The sequence below is a fragment of the Nymphalis io genome, chromosome 16 (assembly GCF_905147045.1).
Source record: "Nymphalis io chromosome 16, ilAglIoxx1.1, whole genome shotgun sequence".
NCBI lineage: Eukaryota > Metazoa > Arthropoda > Insecta > Lepidoptera > Nymphalidae > Nymphalis > Nymphalis io.
This window is the reverse complement of record NC_065903.1, coordinates 8,862,265-8,885,210: the sequence shown is the minus strand read 5'-3', so window position 1 is coordinate 8,885,210 and position 22,946 is coordinate 8,862,265. Positions and strand designations below refer to the sequence as shown.

General features: G+C 34.3%; 2 protein-coding genes across 5 annotated transcripts; one reads left to right on the top strand and one right to left on the bottom strand.

Annotated features, from left to right (window-relative positions):
• Window positions 1–777: 777 nt before the first annotated feature.
• On the top strand, window positions 778–14,403 carry LOC126774162 (ubiquitin carboxyl-terminal hydrolase 10-A-like). Of its 4 annotated transcripts, none has more exons than XM_050495533.1 (11): window positions 778–907; window positions 1,017–1,036; window positions 4,520–4,645; window positions 4,866–6,908; window positions 7,090–7,285; window positions 7,445–7,685; window positions 7,950–8,060; window positions 8,176–8,343; window positions 8,742–8,949; window positions 9,213–9,345; window positions 9,785–14,403. In XM_050495533.1, exons 4-11 carry the CDS (start codon window positions 4,949–4,951, stop codon window positions 9,918–9,920), a joined length of 3,153 nt encoding a protein of 1,050 aa, XP_050351490.1. In that variant the 5' UTR covers window positions 778–907; window positions 1,017–1,036; window positions 4,520–4,645; window positions 4,866–4,948; the 3' UTR covers window positions 9,921–14,403. The 4 variants fall into 4 exon arrangements, with proteins under 4 accessions (XP_050351490.1, XP_050351488.1, XP_050351487.1 ...); XM_050495531.1 differs by having other exon boundaries at window positions 4,520–4,649; XM_050495530.1 differs by lacking the exon at window positions 1,017–1,036 and having other exon boundaries at window positions 4,520–4,649.
• Window positions 14,395–22,725, bottom strand: LOC126774199 (sodium-dependent proline transporter-like). Its single transcript, XM_050495604.1, has 12 exons — window positions 22,615–22,725; window positions 22,487–22,546; window positions 21,985–22,228; window positions 21,377–21,581; window positions 17,815–17,953; window positions 16,877–17,005; window positions 16,452–16,677; window positions 16,191–16,303; window positions 15,921–16,046; window positions 15,205–15,402; window positions 14,864–14,995; window positions 14,395–14,518 (listed from the first exon to the last, which is right to left on the bottom strand). Exons 1-12 carry the CDS (start codon window positions 22,627–22,629, stop codon window positions 14,495–14,497), a joined length of 1,611 nt encoding a protein of 536 aa, XP_050351561.1. The 5' UTR covers window positions 22,630–22,725; the 3' UTR covers window positions 14,395–14,494.
• Window positions 22,726–22,946: the final 221 nt, after the last annotated feature.

The following is a 22,946-nucleotide window of genomic DNA, read 5'->3' as shown; positions in this document are numbered from 1 at the left end:
TTAATTGCTTTACATATAAGATCATTTGTCATGCATACAAACAGTTTAGGTTATATGTTTTATCATCGTTCATATCATCGACTTTTATTACTATTTACTGCATTTCACAATGAACTTACTTATAATTTGTTCGCTCGTTACAATATTCGAATTTACTATTATATAAAAAAATGTAACCACTTAAAAGGTGTTCGTTACACTTACTAGCCTTCAACCACTTAGAACTGAAAACCATAAATGTCAAATTTAATTCTCAGAAAGAACTCAATTTCATAATGTTTTGATCCATAACGAAAAAGTGGTACCACAGTAGCGTTTGGTACTGCTAGTCTATAATCGGCTTAACTTTAAAGTTCTCTGGAATTTCAAATTTAAGTTTTGCGGTCTATGTATTACCATAAAATATTATTAAAAATATTATACAACATTTTTATTACTAGTAAGAACAATCAAATTATTTTTATACATTACAATTTTCATGTTAAATTATCATTCATTAAATATTTTTAATTTATAATATTATATTAAAAGTACAAAAAGTAGTATATAAAGCATTTACTTTTATAAAATGAAAATGACAACCAAAAATAAAATCTAAAACGTAGTTGTCATGTACTCTGTGGATATACTCTATGAATATCCGCTTCAGAATGACAACATTCAATTAAATGTAGCTCTTTCATTGCCTATGAGCCAAAATCAGCAATACTATTGGCTACACAACCTAAGTTGAAAATGGCGCGGGTTTCGTCACATCCTGTTATGTGTTGGTGAGTGCATGGCCTCGACGTCGATCCAGTTCTAAGATTTTTATTCCGCAACGCCGCAGTTACTTTGCATATGTAATATTTACCAAGATATTATTCGTAATGGTGTTCTGTAAAAGGCCATGGATTTGATGAAAACGGTAAGGATAACATAGTTGCAGTATTCTAAAAAAAATTTGTTTGGCTTTTGTTTCTTGTTTTGGTGATATTGAAACTGGCCATTACATTAGAAAAAATATCTCTTTCCAGAATTTGTGTGCACGTGGGAGGTAAGTGCTAATAGTTTTCATTATGTAGATGGGGTCTGAATTCGAATTTATGCAATAAGAGTCAAAGTTTGTTGATTTGTCAATACATTGCACCCGGCAACCGAGCGTTGTTACGCCATCTTATAGTCCTCGCAAATGTTCCGCACATTTGTCGGCTTTAAGTTTTAACGAGAAAAAAATAGATATAGACGAGAGCTGATAATCATGCTTTAGAGGGATTGAGATGGAAGCGATTAAATAAACATTGGTTCTAGGTATGTCAATTTCACTTTTGCATTGCATCGTATTACATGACTTGACAAACCACATGTGCATAGATGGATTTGTTGTTGTTATTTGGTCAGTATCGACCCAATTGCATAATATTTTATGCTGGATAGAATGTTGCTTTTCTACAATATGTATATTATTTTATTACGCTTAATATGTAGTTATATATATAATAGGATGTATATAACCTATAAATTTGACAAGTGTAATGAGGTCCAATGTTCAGTATATTGTCATTACCGTCCTTTTTGCATCACGTATCAAGGTTAATTTTCTCAATGTTCTCTACTCGTCTATGTATATGTGGAAGTCATAAAAGTATGTAATACTCCATTACTCCAAGTGGTATAAGTTCAATATAGCTAGAAAATGTTGACATATAATGAAAGTTATTACTTTATTCTATAAACATATATGCAGTAAATCTAGTCATTTATTGGTTAATGTGTTGAAATTTTCATTATATGCTATGGAATAATATATAATAAAAGTAATTGTTCTGATAAATAATTTGCTAAAAATATTTATATATTATACAGATGATAAGACAATGTATCAAATAAAATCTTATCATCCCAACTTCAAAGAAACTTAATACATTGTATGCATTACAGAATATTCTAAAACATTGTTTCTTATTTTAGGAAATGAACACCACATATTATTAGCTTAGTAAATATGACACTTTTGCTATGATAAATGTTTTTTGTTCACCACAAACAATATTAGTGAATTAGGCAAACTCAGAATACTACTGAAATACAACCCGACAAAACTGTAATACAATTATTCAATTTCAAGTACATAATTTATGTTTTGACATTAAAATTCAATTAAAACTTACATTACATTATTTTTAAGATATGTAAGTTTTTTACTGTAAACTTACATATCTTAAAAATAATATGGTTTAAATAAGGTTTTTTTTAATCTGAGATTCATAATAAACATGTGTTCTAAAAGATCGCATATGTAATATTTATACTGTATTCAACAAATGAATTAGTATAAATTACTCAAAATATGAATATCTTCCTACTTAGCTTTCATAATAAAAAATATTCTTTATATATAACTATTTGATAATGAATCTTTCTCAACTTGCATATTTCTTCAATAATTGAAAAACCAAACACAGCTCAAATTTGGTTTTTCATAACTCTCTTTAGTGGTTCAAGGTCTTGAAAGTAAAAAATATTTTATATACTTTCTCAGTTCCTAATGTATTATTTTTTTATTGCACAAAGTTGAATGTTTATTTTATTTATACATGTGCAAGTATAAGTAAAGTGTAAAAAAATAGCTTTGTCATATTCCAAATATGGAAATCCAATTTCCGAATCAAAAATTCCATATTAAATATGTATAAGCATTTATTTACTTACTGATTGTTAAATGAAAAAGCTACTGCTAAGCTACCTGGAATTACTCAGACCTGATAAAAACTAGCTAAAGAAATTTAGCAGGATTTTTTGTCAAAATTTAAAGGTTGCTTACAATTTTCAATATTGGATAGAAATATAATAATAATAACAGGTTTTCATTCCTAAGGAGTGCACACTAAAATAATCTCTTATCATTTAATATTCCCCTATTTTTTTATTTGGCAACTCAGGCATTTTCAATGTTTTTAAAACTTATACATAAACATTGCCCGAAAAAAGGAGTACTGACTCTTGAAGTTGTTTAAATCCTAAAATATTACCCTATCTTAGTCATTTGTTTTTATAGTTTCTTTCTCTCCTTGTTTGTCAATGTTGGAGACATGCATATTAACATATGTTGTCCTTAAAATTTTCAATAATGATTATTATGCTTAAACTAGTTTCATTCCATGGCTTCGCCTGCGTGAGAAGGGGGAAGTATTAGGTACCCTTTGTCCTATTCTGTACCCCTGATAATGTGGATGCAAAATTTCATGATGATCAGTTCAGTAGTTAAGATGTGAAATGTAACAAACAAACTCACTTTCATATTTATAATATTAGTAAAGATTTCAATCACTGGGCAAACACACTAATTTATTATAATACCTTTAATTTTTACACAAATATTTTATATTCTCATTCAATTCATCATTATGTATTAAAAAATATATAAATTTTCTGTCTAGTTCAAAACATTAACAGAATATGCGAAAATATATCAGAATAAATTATATAATTAAAGGATTGAATAATCTTTTATTTATATTGAAAGCAAACTTTCACATGCTATGGAGTTGAATATATGAAATTTATATATACTAATTATATATATTTTAGTGAATTGAAAACCATTAGTTTTTCCTATTTTGTATTCATTTAAACTGTTTTGTTATAAAGTTGTTAAGGCATATTTGAACATATTAATCTATTTTACTACTATTTAATCAATTGTTGACTTATAAATCTAAAATAAAATGCCTGAATAAAATTAAAAAAACACCATATTGAATGTTTGTTTATTCTGATAATATAAATATCCATTTGGCAATAATCAAATCATTACTTTTTATTTAAATTGCAAATCATTGTATACATCTGCCTAAAAATCCATTAAGCATGGTAAATCTCTTTTTAGTTATACAATATATATTAAAATAAAAAACACAATTTATTTTTAAATTTTCCATGCTTTTGTAGAATTCATATTTACATATTATTATATTCATAAAACAAGATCCATAAATATTAAATATAAAAAATATATCAAAGTAAAATGCTTAGTGCTTTAACCACACAAGAGTTTCTTATGTTGATGTTCAGATGATCAGAAAAGCCAAATGCACTCGAATACACATACATGCAATGAGTAGTAAACTCATGACATATTGGTATGTTCGTAACTTGGTAAATTTGAAATAAAAAAAAAAATCCTTGAAATCATATACAACATGGTGTAATTAGGCTTATACTAATATATTTATAATATTTGAGTATAAATTATAACTTCTATAGTAACCTAGTATAAGTATACACAAAGAATAAAATTATACTTCAATATTTTCTTTTTATGCTTTTTACAATGACATTTGATGACTTTTTAAAATGACTGATTTCTATGCTATATTTAATTTAAAAAAAAAAGTTTATATCAAGAAGAAAAAATAAAGCCGTATTCGAAATCTTTTTATTTTTGTACTGTCTGAAAAATAGAAAAATTAAGAAGAGTGGTATGTAAAGAAGCGTGTTAGATGTAAGTTCATTTTTGAAAATCTGTGGCGTGTTGCAGGAATATGAGTTCCTAGACTTGTCAGATGTGAAAGAAGCGGAACTAAGCAGTTTGCAGTGTGCACTCTTTGCGAAAAAACCTGAAACTGCGGCCACCATCGCAACCGTCGGTTGGACTGACCCTGCTGTAGGTAAGAAATTTTTTTTTATATAATTTCTTAGTGTACAAACCTTAAAACATACCTAATAATTCTCTGTGGATGCTATTGCTGAATGTAAATGTACTTTTTCTGCATCTGATTTTGAAAGTAAATTCATTAAGAAATTTTATAATTAATAGTATTTTAAAAGAATATATATTTAAGAAATTAGTTCTTACACAGCTTTTTCAAATTATGTGTTAATAGATATTTCGTCTTGTTCATCGAGCACGGTGGGACCACCGACCGTGTCGAGCAGTCTGGACAGCCTGTCGGGCGGCGAGTGCGAGATGGCGCCCCACTCGCCGCAGCGGAGTGCCGGAGGGCCGCCACACGCTCCGCCGCCCTACGTGCAGCCGCCCGCATACCCGCCGCCTCCGCCTCATCAGTGGCCGGTTGGCCCTCCTAATGTATACGTGAGCCAGGTCACAGCTAATGTCAATGTGCATGGATACATGGGTCAGTACTATCAACCACCACAACCGCAGTACGTCCCTCCACCTCCGCAACAAGTTGAACGAAATTCCAGAAATCATAGAAGAGAACGTCGTAACAAACGAGCCCCTTCACCTCCTCCACCGCAACCTCCTCCGTATTATGTACCATATTCACAGTACTACCCGGCAGCTCAAGCTCAAGGAGCGCCATTGTACCATCTACCGATGTATCAGCCTTTAGTGTATGGACCGTATGCGTATCCACCATACTATCAAGAGTATCCGATACCTGTTGAGGGTGATGCAGGTGACAAAGGACCGGATGAATATCAGCAAGAAGTTGTTATGGAACAAGAAGCAGTAGATGCGTATTATGCAAGTGCACACTATGCTGCTCCACCATATGGTCCACCAGTTGAAGGTGCTGTAGAATATATGCCCCCGATGTATCTACCGCCACCACATCACCCGACGCCTATACCTATTCCGCAACAACCACCACATCAATCTACTCCACACCAGTTCAATGTACATGCTAAGAACTTTGTATTGGGTCAGAATCACAACAAAAATTTTACAACTGAAAAAAGTCAAGAACAAAAACCACCCGCAATAACTACAACAACTGCTGTTACAAGCAGTGTTGAAGCACTTCCTATAAAAGATCTTAAAATCAGTAAGGGACCGAGTAGTCCAAAACAAGAACGTACACCTGAGGTCATAGCACCAAAGCCTACTCCTCCAATTGAAAAGACTTCACCAACTCTTAAGACAGATCCCACTAAGCCTGCTTGGATACCTGAAAATAAACCTCAAGAAACTATCCAAGCTCAAAATATGACAAAAACATTCCCTCAGACACCTGCTATAAATGCAAATACTCCAACAGCAAGTGCAAAAGTACCCCCGGTGCCTGCAAAGGCGCTAAAAGTACCCACTGCACCTTTTTCTACTGGAAATAAGCAACCAACCAAACCTACTGTCCCTACCGCTGTGCCTGTACAACAATCAGCTTCTACGCCCAAAGCACCTTTTGGCAATAGACAGAAGCGTGATGGAAATACAAATCGTTCTCCATCTACTGAAAATGCAGATATTGAAAAGGCAGTTTCGATTGAACACCCTAAACGAGAGCCACCTTTGCCACCTAGTAAGGCTCCCATGCCAATATCGATTACTCTTCACGCTCAAGGGCCACCAGTGATAGTGACAAACAAATCGCCATTTGCACATTCAAGAAAAGCAGCTGCAGTGCCCGAACCTCCACCTGCGCCACAATTGCCGCCACCGGCTCCTACTGCATCTGATTTTCCTCCTCCCCCTACACCTAGAAATCGCGGGGAACCAATTCCCCCACCAATTGTGCAACCACAACCCCAACCGGCTCCTGGAAAATCTTGGGCTAGCCTTTTTTCTAACAAAAGTAACAGTATAACCACTACAATTTCTCCCTCGACAGTTCCGCTTGAGGAACCGTCCAGTCCTACAACTTTGACACCACCGGCAGCTACTAATGTTCAAAAACCAGTAGCCAAAGTTCCTCCATATGATGCATCTCCATTGCTGACTTCTGTAGTAGATAAAGCCATACCAACTGTACGACCAGCAACGACAGCGCCTACTATATCTTATTCTGAGAAAACATCAGTGAACGCCGTGAGCAATGTAAACGCACCAGCTCCGGCTGCAACAAAGCCAGCAACCCCCACTACATCCGAGGTCCGAGAAGTGCCTATTCAAAAAGAAAATTCACCGACAGTACCAGTTCAACCATCGCCTTTTAGTGATGATCCTAATTCATACAGAATGGGAGGTAATTATCCAAGATATATCTTTACCTATAAAATAGTAATTTTTTATATTATATTAAATTTATTAATAATTTACTTACATGGACTCGTTATATTTTTATCAATGCTGTCAGCTTTCATTATTTGCTAAAATGTTTAATTTAATTATTTATTTAAACTATAGCTAAACCTTTTGTATTTCAGAATTTTTGTCAAAGTATCAGTTGGAAAATCGTCCTGTTTCGCTCTTGCCCCGCGGTCTGACGAACCGCTCCAATTACTGCTATGTAAATGCAATTCTACAGGCATTAATTGCCTGCCCTCCATTCTACAACATGCTAAAAGCACTTCCATATCAGACACGTCGTGGGAAATCAAGCACACCCGTAATTGATTCTATGTAAGTAATATGATGTATATTGATCTGACATAGCATGTGCCACAAAACAGTAAAGTAACTAACCACTCCATTAATAACAAAAAATAATATTTACTTGACAGAGTATAGCATTTATTTCAAATTTGTTTAAAAACTTATCCTTATAAACTCTACTTCCAGGGTGGAGCTGTGCTATGAGTTCAGTCCACTGGCTAGCGCTGCTCGACGCGGGCGAGGTGAAGCCGGACCCTCTGGAGCAGGAGCCCCTGCAGTACCTGCTGGACCTCCTCTAGACGGATCAGCAGGGCTTCGTGTGCTAAGAGCTCTGCGTCCCTTCCCCGGTTCCCAAGAAGGCCGACAAGAGGACGCCGAAGAATTCCTTGGATGTTTGCTCAACTCGCTAAATGATGAAATGCTTGAGGTAAAGAATAAGGCAAAGCAATATTAAGAAATATATATATAACAATTAATTAATTTAACGATTATACATATAATTACCACATACTTCACTGATTGAACACTATAAATCTTGAAAATTTTATTTACATACACAAACATAAAATTTCTGTCGTTAACTCGTACTGCAATAATTGTCAACTTAGAAAAAAAATTGTGCTAAAAAGAAAATTAGGTACACTTTTATTTAAAAAAAAAACTGTGTAAACTTTGACATGTTCTTTTTTAGCTTATTAAACTAGTAGAGCCGGAAGAACCAAAAGACAGCAATGGAAGACAGAACGGTGTTGTCGCTCAAGAACAACCTGCCGAAGAAGAAGACGATGATGATGAATGGAAGGTAAGCAAATAGTGTTAAAGTTTTACAAGATCGTCTGTGTCTCCGAAACGAATAGGTTATCAGGGATTTTGTTCATTAAAACGTGGACATGTGACAATTTCTGTCCGCGCTGCAGGTAATGGGCCCGCGCAACCGCGGCGCGGTGGAGCGGCGCTGGGCCGCGCGCCGCACGCCCGTGGCCGACATCTTCCGCGGCCGCACGCGCCTGCGGCTGCACCGCGCCCCGCACCACGACGTCACCGACGCCGTGCAACCTTTCTTCACATTGCAACTCGATATTGAGGTGAGGCCTAGTGAGCTGCTGCAACAGCGCTCCATCTTATATTTTATATCAACATTGATAAATTGATTGTAGAGTAAAAATTACCACCGATTCCATAAAATCTGAGAACAATCGTCGAAAGAAGTCAGTTTTTTTTTCGTCAAATTTGATCACTTTTTAAAACATTAAATAGTTTCGATGCAATCAATTCATTCCCAAGATGTGCTTTCATATATTAGGACATGTCTATGACAACTGTCTATGCTTTAGTTTATATACTTCATTTAATTTGACACACGAAGACTTACTCTAAACGTTTTTCTTCACCAACAAACACAAAATTTATATCAATGAAATAATAATAACATAAACACAAATAAATTAAAATTGTTTTTGAATTTGTTTCCTTTTTTTAACAGCGTTCTAACACCGTTAAAGATGCTTTAGAGCTCTTAGCAGGCAAGGACACCCTAGAAGGTGTCTCTGATGCCTGGCAGCAGCTTTCTTTAGAACAGCTGCCAGTGGTGTTGCTGCTGCATCTTAAGTGCTTCCAACTGGATGCAGAAGGTCACACAGCAAAGATCGTCAAGAATATTGACTTCCCTATTGATCTTAAGATTGATCCTAGTATGTATACAATATATATTTTTTATAAGTACAGTTATATTGCTACATATTCAAATGCTTACATAGCCATTTAAAAATATTAAAGGATAAAATTAAATATGATATATTATTTATACAATTTATTTTACAATGATGCTATTTATTTTTCGTCTCTGAAAACAATATTTAAATTGTGGACAAACATGACTGAGTAACTAAAATGATTTATATATTACACACTCATTTCTATACAGAATATCTAAAATGTAGTATAATGTTTACAGAGATAATGTCTTCCAAGCATACGACTAAGCAACGTCTTTACAAGCTGTTTGCAGTTGTCTATCATGAAGGAGTGGAGGCAGTTAAGGGACATTATCTTACGGACACTTTCCATGGACAAGCGGGTTGGATAAGGTGAGATCTAACATATATAATTATAAATTTCTATATTTAGTAATTTCATTTCATATTTAAGTTGCAAAAATCTTATAATTATTAACATAATATAATGATTATTAACAATAATTATGAGATTTGCGACTTAAATACGAAGCTGTAAGGTGGTAAGCAAATAAACAAATACTGATATTTTAGTTTAAAATATGCTTACCTGAGATTTATTTTATCATTGCTTTAATGTTATTGTTTAATTGATCTATAAAATTTCATAATAATTATTAAAATATTTATATTTATTCACACAAAATGCACTATGATGTTACTTATTTTTCGTCTCTGAAAGTGATATAAATCACTATATATGTAGACAAACTTGACTGAGGAAATTCATTGATTTAAAATAATATGGAACTAAAAAATAATGTTATTAATAATCAATTAATTATATTTCAAGGTATGATGACTCAACTGTGACACCAGTGACAGATGCTCAGGTATTGAAACCAAAGCCTCCACGAATGCCATACCTTCTAATGTACCGTCGTCACGACACACTTGTTCCACATCGTCCCCCCGGCAAACCAGAGTAAGATCAATATCTTGGGCCTAAATTTTTCAGACAATATTATATTAGAGTTGCAGTGAAGTGATTTCAATGTGAGCCCGTGTATATAATAAGTTAACTGTGCCTGTCAAAGACTTGTTACTGCACAACGAATTCACTCTATTTAATAATAGTAAGTACATTTAAAATTGAATTGAAAGGATTGTTAGTTTGCATTTTATTTTTTATTTCTTGGCACAAATATTTCATGAATTTTTGTTATTTGTTTCACTGAAAGTAACTTTGTCTTTGCCTCTTTTAAGTTGTGTATATTTTCTTTTTAAGAAACTGTTACTCTTATTTAAATTTAGTGTAAATAAGACAAGCTGTAAATAAATGTTTTGTATAGAGTGCAAAATAGAAACATTTTGTTTCATCAATGCATATATTTCATCACAAAATATATTCGATAAAATTATATCTTGCGAGTCATAACATTAGGAAAAATTACGTGTATGTAAATATTGTTCATGTATATTACTCGAGTCGAGATTTTTTGAGTTACCGGTTGTCATTATCGGCTGTAATTGTGAAAAAAGAAAAAACATTGAAAAAGTTTCTTATTTCTAAAATGTACATAAAATTTGTAAATTAATAATTCTATAGAATATATTTCATGTTGATATGTTTATCCAACTCCTTTTTTTAGATTTAAGATCTTGACAATATGGAATTGTTATAAATTTTTAAAAAATATAAAAAAAATTAATGTAATGTATAACCTCGTACATGGTTCTGTATTGATCATCATTCTTTCAATCATGCATCAAAAATTCAATATTGATGTAAAGTACAAAGATTGAATATTGTTGTGATAATAGAAAGAAGGTGCACTTTTTGCTTTTATTCAACAGTTTGCATATTGACTATATTTTGCATTATATTGTACTAAAATTATAATTATATTTTTCTGTGCTGCCAATGCATGCTAATTTTGTGTCAATGAATGAAAATAAAAACAAATTGTGCATTCTACACCAGATTGCATTTTAAAGGATATGTGAATGTATGAATTATGAAACAACTGGACTTAAGATTTCGTCCTAGATTAATTTAATAAGTAAGGGTTTTGAATGGATTGTTCAATGTTAGAGTTTATGGAATCGGTGCTTCGATGGACTGAAAGTAAGGCAGTGAGTGATGTGCCCTTGGTATTGTGATATGGAATGTGAAAGGACAATTACTACAGATTGTTTAGTCGTAAATATTGTTATATTGTAAGTGTTAAATTTAAATAGAATATATGTTATCTCGCCGTTGGCCTCTGTGGACGTCTGTTTTTAATATTATTCAAAATCAACTCGTGATGCATCGTTTCTGTTGGTAAAGAAATTTTTGTATTGTGTATGAGTGCTTAATTTCCTGTTGGGGTGAATGGAAATTTTACAAGTATTTAACAATTAATTATTAAATTAATTTTGTTTTATATGTGACTACTTTTGGAGTGTAGCTGCATTTTAGATCAATAATCAACAATGTATTGATTACGATCTGTTGCGATTGCTGATCTCAAATAAATGTTGTTGGAAGCACATTTTTAATGTGTATATAACTTTACTTACTAGGAAGGCGATATATCGAGGCCTTGAAAAGAAATATTTTGCTAGAATCAAATTAATCATAACGGAACTTTTTGAGTTTGCTACTAAATAGAGCTTTTTTACTTAAGTGTTAAAAAAATTATCTAAAACACAATATGGTTCAAGTCCAATTGTAATAAAAAATATTTAGTCTTAAACTTAGTCAATTTAACTACTATCATAATGAAGATTGATATAGGTTTAGTTTCATAATTTTCTGATACAGAGTTATATACGACTAACATTCTAAGCTTTTATATGTATAACTTGGTTGTTGTTATTCGTTTATTTGGAGTATGGGTAGCTCATAGTGTATAGTTAGTGATGTAATGGCATTATTAATAAATATATAAACTTACACCATTACATATGATTAGTGTTTGAGAATCTGAGCCAAAAGTATATAAAATTTTGTTTAATTTAAGAAAAAAAAAAATGTGTGTGATTTATTTAAGTGGGTCATTGATCAATTATATTCTATAATTGAACTGCCTTAGAAAAATAATTATGAATGAATTTGGCTCTAATAGCAGTTATACATAATTATAATTTTCGCTCATATTCTTTTAATATCAAAAGATAATATTAAATCACCAAATAGCTCTCTGGTAGAGCTATTATAATATGTATGTTATTTTGCACAAATCTATTTTAAGTTAAATATCGTTCCTTGCGAATGACACTGAATTATTTGCATGTATTTAAAGAAAAATGAGGAGCGGAGCTTACACCAAAAATGAAATTAACTGCTGTCTCAAGTTGTGATATTTGATTAAACAATGCAATTCCTGTACTTCTTAATTGTGGAAGTATAATATCAATTTCATTATTAAAAGTTTGTAAAAGGTAAATTCTACATACCAAAAGGTACAATTAATATTGTAATGATTAGTTGTTTTGCTCAAGTAAAACAAACTAAGGCGAATGAACGCAGAATACATTTATATATATTTGTAAATAATGAGTAAGTGTAGTCCATTATGTGTAATGCTCCTCTTGTGCGTAAGACTGAGCGAGGGAACCCCCTTAATGCCGGTGTGTAATTTTTATTGAGCACTTTAGAATAAGATATTCTTATATTCTTGTAACAATGGCCTGCCTTTTGATTTTGTCTAAGTTGCCTTGGATATTCATTGTTCCATATGTACTGGAGTTGGAATGTGCCGAATTTATGTATGCTTTATGTGTATCAATTAATTATATCTGATTTGAAATTGTAATTATGATACAGCTTATGAAAACGATCTGTAAAGAGTTTTAATTTTTTTTTTATCGAATTAACTTATGAATAAATATTTGGACCAAAACGAATAGCTAAAAGCCATAAAAACTGTTTAAAAAAAATTGCACATTATTTGAATACAAATCCTTTCATCTTAATGTTATATAATGTTCAGATATTTTCATTGCTCCTACCATCACTTGGCTGTTCTGTGGTTTAAGGCGTGTGAATTATTACGGCTGCATTTGAGCCAAGAGCTAATTGCATACCATTATCTGAGTCTCGAATAACGCGCAAGTGTCTGTGGGCAACTTCAGCCACTTACCGCGGACCGTAGCTCGAAGACCACAGGTCACAAGCTCGTGACCTTCAATCATAACATTAAATGTTTATTTAACGCATCAATTTTTATCACATTTTTCCAATTTCAGTGTAGATATAATAAACTGTTGAAATGTAAATTAGTTTGTGTACTGAATAGTAAACGTTCCTGATATAGTTATTATTGTCTGAACAACTGTGAGTGAATACGAGATAATTTTATTACTAATTATAGAATGCAGCTTTTTGTGTATTACCTTAAATGCTCCTGTGCCAATAATGGGTCATTAAAAATGATTTATAATAAACAAAAAAAAAATCGATGTATATGTGTCTACTATTAATGAGGATTGATTCTGATATTGTACGATTATTAAATATGTAATCCTAATTTATTTTTAACGTTTTACACTGTTTTTAACGATGAGAGTTTAAAATGAAGCATATTTGTTTTCTATTGAATCATTAATTAATACTTCGCGTTTATGATAGATAGATAGATATATATCTATTTTTTAATAAGTTTCGTATGTTTACGAGTTTATCATGACAGCGCTACGCTACGGCGTAACGTCATCATCGCACCCGTTGTGACTAAATCAAATTGAATAATAGACGTTTTAGTTTTCATTCGCAATAGTAAAATTAAAACATTTTTTTATCTAGTCTCAAACGACGATTATATTCGGTGCAATGAAATATATGGAAGTAAAGACTTAACAACTAAATTATACGAAATAGATTTACAAATTCGAACAATATGTGCAATTGATTAAAAATATTCATATACAAAACAATATTTGCAATGAACACTCGGCGGTCTATCTTAGATTTTAAACATGCAGTATGCTTATCATTATTTTTATATGAGCGGTTCATTATTTAAGTTATGTTTAATAATAGTTTTTAAGTTCCAAGGCTGTATTAAAAAGTGTTTCCCAATGACTAAATGTATTGATTCACTACGATAGCTGTAATTTATTGTGGAAAAAAATTATGACATTTATTTATAATAATATATTACCAGACCGGTTATTTATATAAAAGGGTATTTTTAAATATTTTAAAATTGATAATATTAAATCGAAATGAATAATTGTTTTCAAATTACAGCTCTTGTAGAGAAAAAATAATTTCGTTTAACCTATTATTTGAAATGTAAATAAACAACTGGTTATAATGGATGAAGCGAATGCAAGATCAAAGGAAACACAATAGAGCGTTATCCATTATAGTCAGATTCCTAAGTTGTTGAAGTGGATGTGTGTATGACTAATAAAATCTTTTATTTTGGTAACAAATTGGTGTTATGAAAATTTTGTGAATAAAATATGGTGTCATTCTGATTTTTTTATTTTATTTCAATTCAAAAACGGTAACAGGTATTTTTTTCTAACTAAAACATATAATATATACGTCATTATAAAATATAAATATTTATTTCTCATTACCCACGATATTCTGTAACAAAAATCATCGTTATACAATAACTCTTTAACATATTAGCTGCTTTGAATTTCAGGATGAAAATAATAAGTAAAAAAAAGACTTCCGAACGGTAGGAAGCCTCAAAATTTGTTGTTTATTTTTTCTCTTAAGTATCATCAAATATTTTAGGAGATATATTCTAGCAAAATATGAATGTACATATGATGCGTGTTTCAAAGATGGTTTAAATGTAAAAAAATATAAATCATTTTCTACAGTTCGCTTTCGTGCATTTGTGAGTTTCCTAAGTTTTATGGCTCCGCTAAGTTATTAATAATGAATGTGAATATAATGTAATTACCGACCAAAAATACATACCCGAACTCTAAATTTGAAGACAAGATAAAAGGTCATGTAAACTGCCACAGGTACTAAGGTAAGCATTACAAGAATCCAACCCGCTACAATATCCGCTAGTGGCCAAGACGCTATCCCAGACACAAACAATATCTGCGGAGACAATCATTAAAAAAAACTTTCGCTACAATTTACATGTAATCAATCATCAAGGTAAGATAACATTAGTGCAAAACGATCAAGTTAAATAAGATTGATAATTAAATTATGCTGATTTGAATTCAATCTTTTGCCAAATTATTCCAAATCACGGGTCCAATAATTTAAATAAAATACTTATTCTCTTTTAATAATTAACTCACCAAAAGCGCGACTGGCGTCAAAGCCCAGCAAATCCTAAAGAACACGCAAGGGTATTCCCCTACGGCGAAATAAATATCTTCACAGAACGTTGTCTGTCCATATATGTAGGTAATTACTATGGCTACCGACGCCGCGACGGGCGTTCGTGGCTTAGAAACTGGCCAAGTCATTAGAAAATTAAGGATATACATTCCACCCTAATAAACAAAAGACGAATAGATTATTGCGACTAAAATGAAATATGGAAGAAAAGTGTTGTCGCCCAAAATGGGACAGCAGCAATAAATATTAGGGCATGGTATAATTTAGCCACTATATTAATTGATGTCCATGGAATCATTCACTAAAAAGTATTGGACACTTAACTACTAATAGTACAGGATACTATATATTTATATAATATATATACAGGATATATATATATATACATATATATCCTGTATATATATAGTATCCTGTACTATAAATAATAAATATATTAATTCCGCATAAAGAAATAGCCAGTAAATAACACACTGGTGGGCAATATAAGGTCTTCTTTTGAATATGAGCTTATTCCATAAGATAAAATTAATACAAATAAGCATATGAAAAATCGAGTTTTGATAGTGCTTGCCCGGGTTTGATCCGCAATCTCCGATTAAGATTCACAATTTAAGAAAAAGCAGCTCCTACTCGTCCAGTTAATAATAAGTTTAGGTTGGTAATATTTTACCTGTGTACATAAAGTAATGATTCCAATGAAACAGAACAACACGCAGATCAATATAAGGAACACCCACGTGATCTTTCGTACTAAGCGTCCAGTAAATGTTGACATTATCGTTTGCACCAATAAAGCCTTATAAAACAAATCAGTTTAAGCTATGTATTTATATACTATACTACTTTATTTTACCAAGCATAGTTATGAACAAATGTGCAATTAATATATATTTTCATTCATACTCGCATGACAAAAATATGGAATGCCTTTATCACTTACCGTAGCAGATATTGAGAGCACGAAAAGTGTGAAAAATATAAGAGCGGACCAAAATTGATTTCCCGGTATTCTTGTTACATAATCTGCCCAAATTATTAATGAAGAAGACGACCCTATAATTAATAAAAAAAATCTTACGATTAGATCCAAATTAGGTTTTATACATTAAAAAATATTTAATAGAAATTGACAGATCATGACGCCGAGAATACGACGAAGTAAAAAGAAGAGCTTGAAAACGTTCAAATACTTTCAAATTACCTTTCCATATATTTGTACTATTGTCGTAATCTTTGTACAAAGCACCATGAGCAGCTCCAAGTATAAGAGCACTCGCAGTACAGCTAAGTTTTGATATCGCGAACGCGTACATCGACGTGTTCCCAAGCATGTTCTTTTGTTTCGGACAGTATGAACCCAGCATTATCAGTGTACCTTGAGACACGGCCATTTGAACGAAACAATATTCGAGAGCATCGCGCCAAATCTAAAATATTATTTACACTACCATTAATAATAAATTTAAACAGAATTAAAACTATTAAGTAGTAGGTAACCATGATAATACTTATATTATGTTGATGATATTCAACATTTTATAATAAAAAAAATTAAGTTTAAAGTTTACCGCTAGCAAAGAGATTCTATAATTTCCTTTTTTTCTTAAAATATATTAGTTATATCACCTGTAAACCATCACGGAGTACACTCCAATCGCACTCATAGAACATTCTCGAAGACCCTTTCAACCTGACCACGCCGGCAGCGCTGCTCACAATCACGAAGAAAGCTAACAGGTCTTTAAATAGCACCAACTACGAAACCAAAATATTTAACAATAAAATTCATATAAAGCAGCAATTGCTTTATACGCATATGTATATTATGAGTCGAACTTTAAGCTATTTTTTAATACACATTAGCGAGTTCAGCCAAACCAAACTCAAGGATTTCCAATATATAGTACCATTCTCCATTCAGAATGGCCGCCGTGACATTATGATTTCCAAATTATTTGAATATAATTATAAATTTAAGATAAACCTAATATAGACAATTAGACACCATGTTAACGTACATACATACTTTAATATTTCATATTCTTAATTTTTACATCAGTCAAATCGTATAGAGACAATCGAATCGTATAGACGAGAGACAGCTGATAGGTGTATAAATTCGATAATATGAAATGAAAGAATCGCATTACACTACACAGTATATTTTCATTTTAAAGGTGGTCTCTAGGTGGTAGGGCTTCGTGCAAACCTGTCTTTGTAGTTACCACTCATGAGTTATTCTACCGTTAAACAGCACAACTCGTTGCGTTGTTGTTGTTGCGTCCCGGTTTGAAGGGTGAGTGAGCCAGTTTAACTAAAGGCACAAGGGACATACCATCTTTGTTCCCACGATTAGTGGCGCATTGGCGATGTAAGGAATTTAATATTTCTTATACTGCTAATGTCTATGGGTGGTGGTGACCACTTAACATCGGGTAGCCCATTTGCCCGTCCGCCTACCTATAACATCAAAAAGGTAACATTAGACATCTGCAACAATAGAGTTGACTCTACCTACGAGACTACCTACAAATTCAGTTACAGATAATTATGGCGTTACATGCCTTCGAGTAACTATATATTCGTTTGCAGGACACGAAGTAGACCAGCGCCCATGATATGACGTAGTATACCGTCAATTCGGATACCACGTTTCCAAGCCCGCCTTGCAAGCCATCGCGTTTCAGATTTAATACAAAATTACTGTTGAAAAAAATAAATGGTGAATTTTTCATGCATGAAAATCAGATGACTACAGCTTTAAGCTCTACAAACTACTTAACAAATAAAAATTAGAAAATCATTCACCTATACTTAAAACAAAGCCCAGGCAGATAAGCCATTTAGGGTTGTAGCGCTAAGTTTACCTTTTTTAAATTGAATATTTACTTGCTTAAGTATATAGATATGTATCATCATCATCATCATCATCATCATCACCCTTTTCGCGTCCTCTGCTGGACATAGGTATCTCCAATGGCACGCGTATATCGTCTCTCCACCTAGCTGGAGGGCGTCCTACACTACGTTTGCAAAGGCGTGGTCTCCACTCTAGAACGCGTCTACTCCAACGGTCGTCGGTTCTGCGACATATGTGTCCAGCCCACTGCCACTTCAGCTTACTAATCCTTTGGGCTATGTCGATAACCTTCGTTCTCTGTCGGATCACCACATTTGGGATTCGATCCTACAGAGAAACTCCGAGCATAGCCCTCTCCATAGCTCGCTGAGCGACCTTAAAATGGTGGACCAAACGCACTGTCAGTGTCCACGTCTCGGCTCCGTAGGTCATAACCGGTAAGACGCACTCGTTGAAGACTTTTGTCTTCAAGCATTGCGGTATTCATGACGAAAAGACTTGACCGAGTTTTCTATAGGCTGCCCAGCCCAGCTGTACTCGTGCTTCCCCCTCGAAGTTGTTTTAACCCAACTGCAAAGTTTGCCCAAGGTACACATACTCCTGAACAACTTCGAGAGGAACTCCGTTAAGAGCTATTGGTTCCGGACTGACGTGTTCGTTGAACATTATCTTGGTTTTTTCCAAGTTCATCCGGAGACCAATTCGAGCGGAAGAATCAGCCAGGCTGCTCTGCATATATTGCATGTCCTGCACGGTTTCTGCCACGATGACGATATCGTCTGCAAATCTCCAGTGCGAAAGGTACTCGCCGTTTATGTTTATGTCCCGCCCTTCCCAGTGCAGCGTCTTGAACATATCTTCTAATGCATTAGTGAACAATTTCGGTGAAATGACATCCCCTTGTCTCACTCCTCGATGCAAGAGGATAGGGTCAGACTGCTGATTCTGTACTTTGACGGTCATAACAGCAGCGTCATGCAGGCCTTTTAGCACTTGGATGTATCGCCAATCGATTTGGCACCGTTGTAAGGACTCCAGAACAGACCAGGTCTCAATAGAGTCAAAAGGCTTCTCATAGTCCACAAATGCTAAGCACAGGGGCTGATTATATTCTTCGGTCTTCTGTATAATCTGCTGCACTGTGTAAATGTGGTCTATGGTTTCGTACCCTCTTCGAAATCCGGCCTGTTCCGGGGGCTGAAACTCGTCAAGTCTACGCGCGAGACGATTCGTGATGACCCTAGAAAACAGCTTATAGACATGGCTCAAGAGGGAAATAGGTCTGTAGTTCTTCAAAAAGGTTTTGTCTCCCTTTTTGAAGAACATTACGACAACACTCTTGCTCCATGCCTTTGGAGTTCTCCCCGAGAATATGACAGAATTAAATATTCTTTGGAGCTGCACTAGTAAAGGTTTTCCAGCTACCTTTAATAGCTCCGTCGTAATTCCATCTTCCCCGGGGGCTTTTCCATTTTTAAGCTGCCCCAAAGCCATCACGATTTCGTCTTGGCTTACTTCTGGCAACTCTTCTGTGAAGGGGGCTAAAGTGGCTCTAGGATCCCCTGGGTCGGGTTGAGGACGAGGCGCTACTGATGTATATAATTTACCGTAGAAGTCCTGAACTTCCCTAAAAATCTCGAGCTTAGAGGCGACGACTTTTCCCTTTGAAGTGGTCAGCTTCGTCAGATGGCTTCGACCTAGTTTTTGAACAAAGACTTTCGACCCCCGATTTTGCTCAATCGTTTCTTTTATAGAGCGTGTATTGGAGTTTCGGAGGTCGCGTCTTACTAGCTTTGAATTTTTTTTATTAAGATCTGACGAAGTGACTGTAGGGTCTTCACGTCGTTTTCGCATTAGCTCTAGAGACTCTCCCGAAAGTTTGGACCTCTTGTTGGTGTTTTGCGCTGGATATAATTTCGTCCCCCCGTCCCTAAGGATACCCACCACTTGGTCGAGTTCTTGGTTGATGTCAACGTTAGTGTTGGTTTCCAAGGCAGCGAATCGGTTTTCCAGTTTTAACTGAAATGTACTAGACTCCACGGCTTGGAGCAATTTTGGTCGGAGTGTAGACCTCATTAGACGGGCGCGCTCGAGCTTGTAGTCAATATTTAGAGTGCCTCGTACAAGTCAGTGATCACTATTCATCACATCTCTAAATATTCGCCTATTGTCCGTCATAATAAAGTCAATCTCGTTTCTAATCATAGCGTCTGGGCTTCGCCACGTCCACTTCCGTTGAGGCTGTTTCTTAAAGAAAGAGTTCATCAAGAACAGACCTTCTTTCTCCAAAAAGTTGATGAGCATTTGCCCCCTGTGATTCCTGCTTCCAAATCCGTGTTGTCCTAATACCGATTCGTTGCTAGTATGTACTCCTACTTTAGCGTTGAAGTCCCCCATGACAACATTGAAGTTGGCCTTTTGGGTGGTGTGCAATGCCTTAGAAATGTCTTCGTACATTTCTTCCACTTGATCATCCGAGTGTGTCCAAGTCGGTGCGTATAATTGGATAACCTTGAGGCTATACCTCTTGGTGAGTCTGATCACAAGATACGCTACCCTTGCCGACACACTGGAGATTTCTAAGATGTTGTCAGAGAGAGCCTTGTGGATCAAGAACCCGACGCCACCTTGGGATGGTTGGTCTACCTCTCTGAAGTACATAAGATGGCCTGATTCTAAGGCTATGGTATCCTCTCCCTTTCTTCGGATTTCACATAGTCCCAAAATATGCCACCCTATGTTCCTCAGCTCTTCTTCGAGCTGTGCCAGGTGTTCGTCGAGCCGTAGCGTGCGTCCGTTATACGTAGCCAGGGTCAGTCGGTGTTGGCGGCCTATCGTAACCCGGGGATTCTTAGCACCCCCTGCCCCACTCTTACCATGACCGCCACCTTGGCCAGGAACAGCGGGGCAACCGGGAACTAGGGACCGTTGCGTATAGGTGTGTGCCATAAAAGGTTTTGCCCGTAATCACCACGCTGGGCAGGCGGGTTGGTGATCGCAGAGCGTAGCTCGTCGTACAGATGACGCTGCTGCCTGTCACCGGTCTGCAGTATTTAGCTACGCCTTAATGGAATAGTTATACCGCCATTAGTCGGTCGCCAGAGCCTCGTTTGTTATTCGGCAGGATGCACCACGTGCAGGTGAAGTTGGCTGGAAACAGCTAGATATAGTTGTGCTCCCTTACATCCCAGATAGATATGTATAAGTATAGATAATTAAAAATGATATGTTACAAATATGATAAGAACAAATTAAATCAAACTAACAAAAAAAATGACTGCGCCGGCGTTTCACTTCCTTTCGGTAGCGGTCTATGTCTCGCCGCGCACGGCGGGTGCGCAGAGGAAGCACAGTGAAGCCACGGTAAGAACGAATGAATGGAATGAACCACTAGAGCGAGACAACATGCACTTACTGCCCCTAATGATAAGGCCGTAAATGTGCACGATATGAGCATTGCAACACCGATACCTAAAAAATAAAAAGTATGTAAAACTATGTACCTATTGTAAATAGTTTCGAGGAAGAAAATAATCAAAGGAAATCTTTCACTAATAAAGACTTATTTCTCTATTAAGAGTTAGCTTAAGATATATAGACATTGGCGTTGTTAGTAATTTAAGCTATTCCTTACATAGCCAATGCGCCACTATCCTTGGGAATTAAGATGTTATGTCCCTTGTGCCTGTAGTTTGGCTCACTCACCTTCAAATCGGAACTCAACAATTTTAAGTATTACTGTTTAGCAGTAGAATATGTGACGAGTGGGTGCAAGCAGATGGTCTTGCACAAAGCCATACCACCAAGTAAAATTGTTTTTTTTTTTACTTTTTTTCAAGTTAATAACTTAAAAGATTTACATTTGCAAAGTTACCTCTTGCAACAGGAGATATATCCCAACAGTTCAATACACCTTTCTTTGTAACAACTCCTAGTGCGAGTTCCAGGTAAAATGCAGGATACGCAAAGAATACGCTAAATACGTTATAAAGTAAGAGAAATGGCACGAGACGTTTTAGGTCGTATATGTAAGGATGCCACCACATTTGGACGATGCCGATACATGAAGATACGACTAGTTGTCGGTAACTTATGTTATTAGTCCATCGGTCTTGAATCTAGTAAATAGATGTAGAAATTATTTTGTGTTTATCATACTATTTGATATGTCAGTTTAGGTCTCTAATAATATTGTATCTAATAAATATATAAAGGTATTATAATTATTTTGCTTTATTTTTATTGTATACAAATTGAGTATGTTCACAAGTCATTTAAAGTACCTAAGGTTTATCTTTAAAAAAATGAAATGAATATAATAATTTTTTTAAACCCAAGCTTCAAAGATTATAATAACATTGAAAATTATTTTTTACCAATGGCTCTTCTGTCGACACCGTTTCGATAGATTCTGTTAAGGTTTTTGTTCGACTACTCTGCAAGGAATTTCATTACATTATATAAAATATAAAAATTATACTAAACTAAAAAATGTGATAAGTACCAAGCTTTCGGTCATTGTAACTGCTAAATATAATAAACGAATAATATTATAATTTTACAATATATTTTGAACAGATGTCAATGTATAACATTAATGTTTATTCGATTGATCTTTGACGCCATTTGTTTTTAAATAAAACAAATAGCGCAACGTCAACGTCGTAAGCTACACAGATTAAAAAAAATGCTAAAATTAATTGAAAATTAATTACAACAAAAATAGAAATATTAAAAAGGCCTATGTTTATATCAACAAATACTAATTTTATAAAAATAGGTTTAATTACGTAAAATTATGTAACATTTAATTTCAACATTTTGTTTTATGATGAA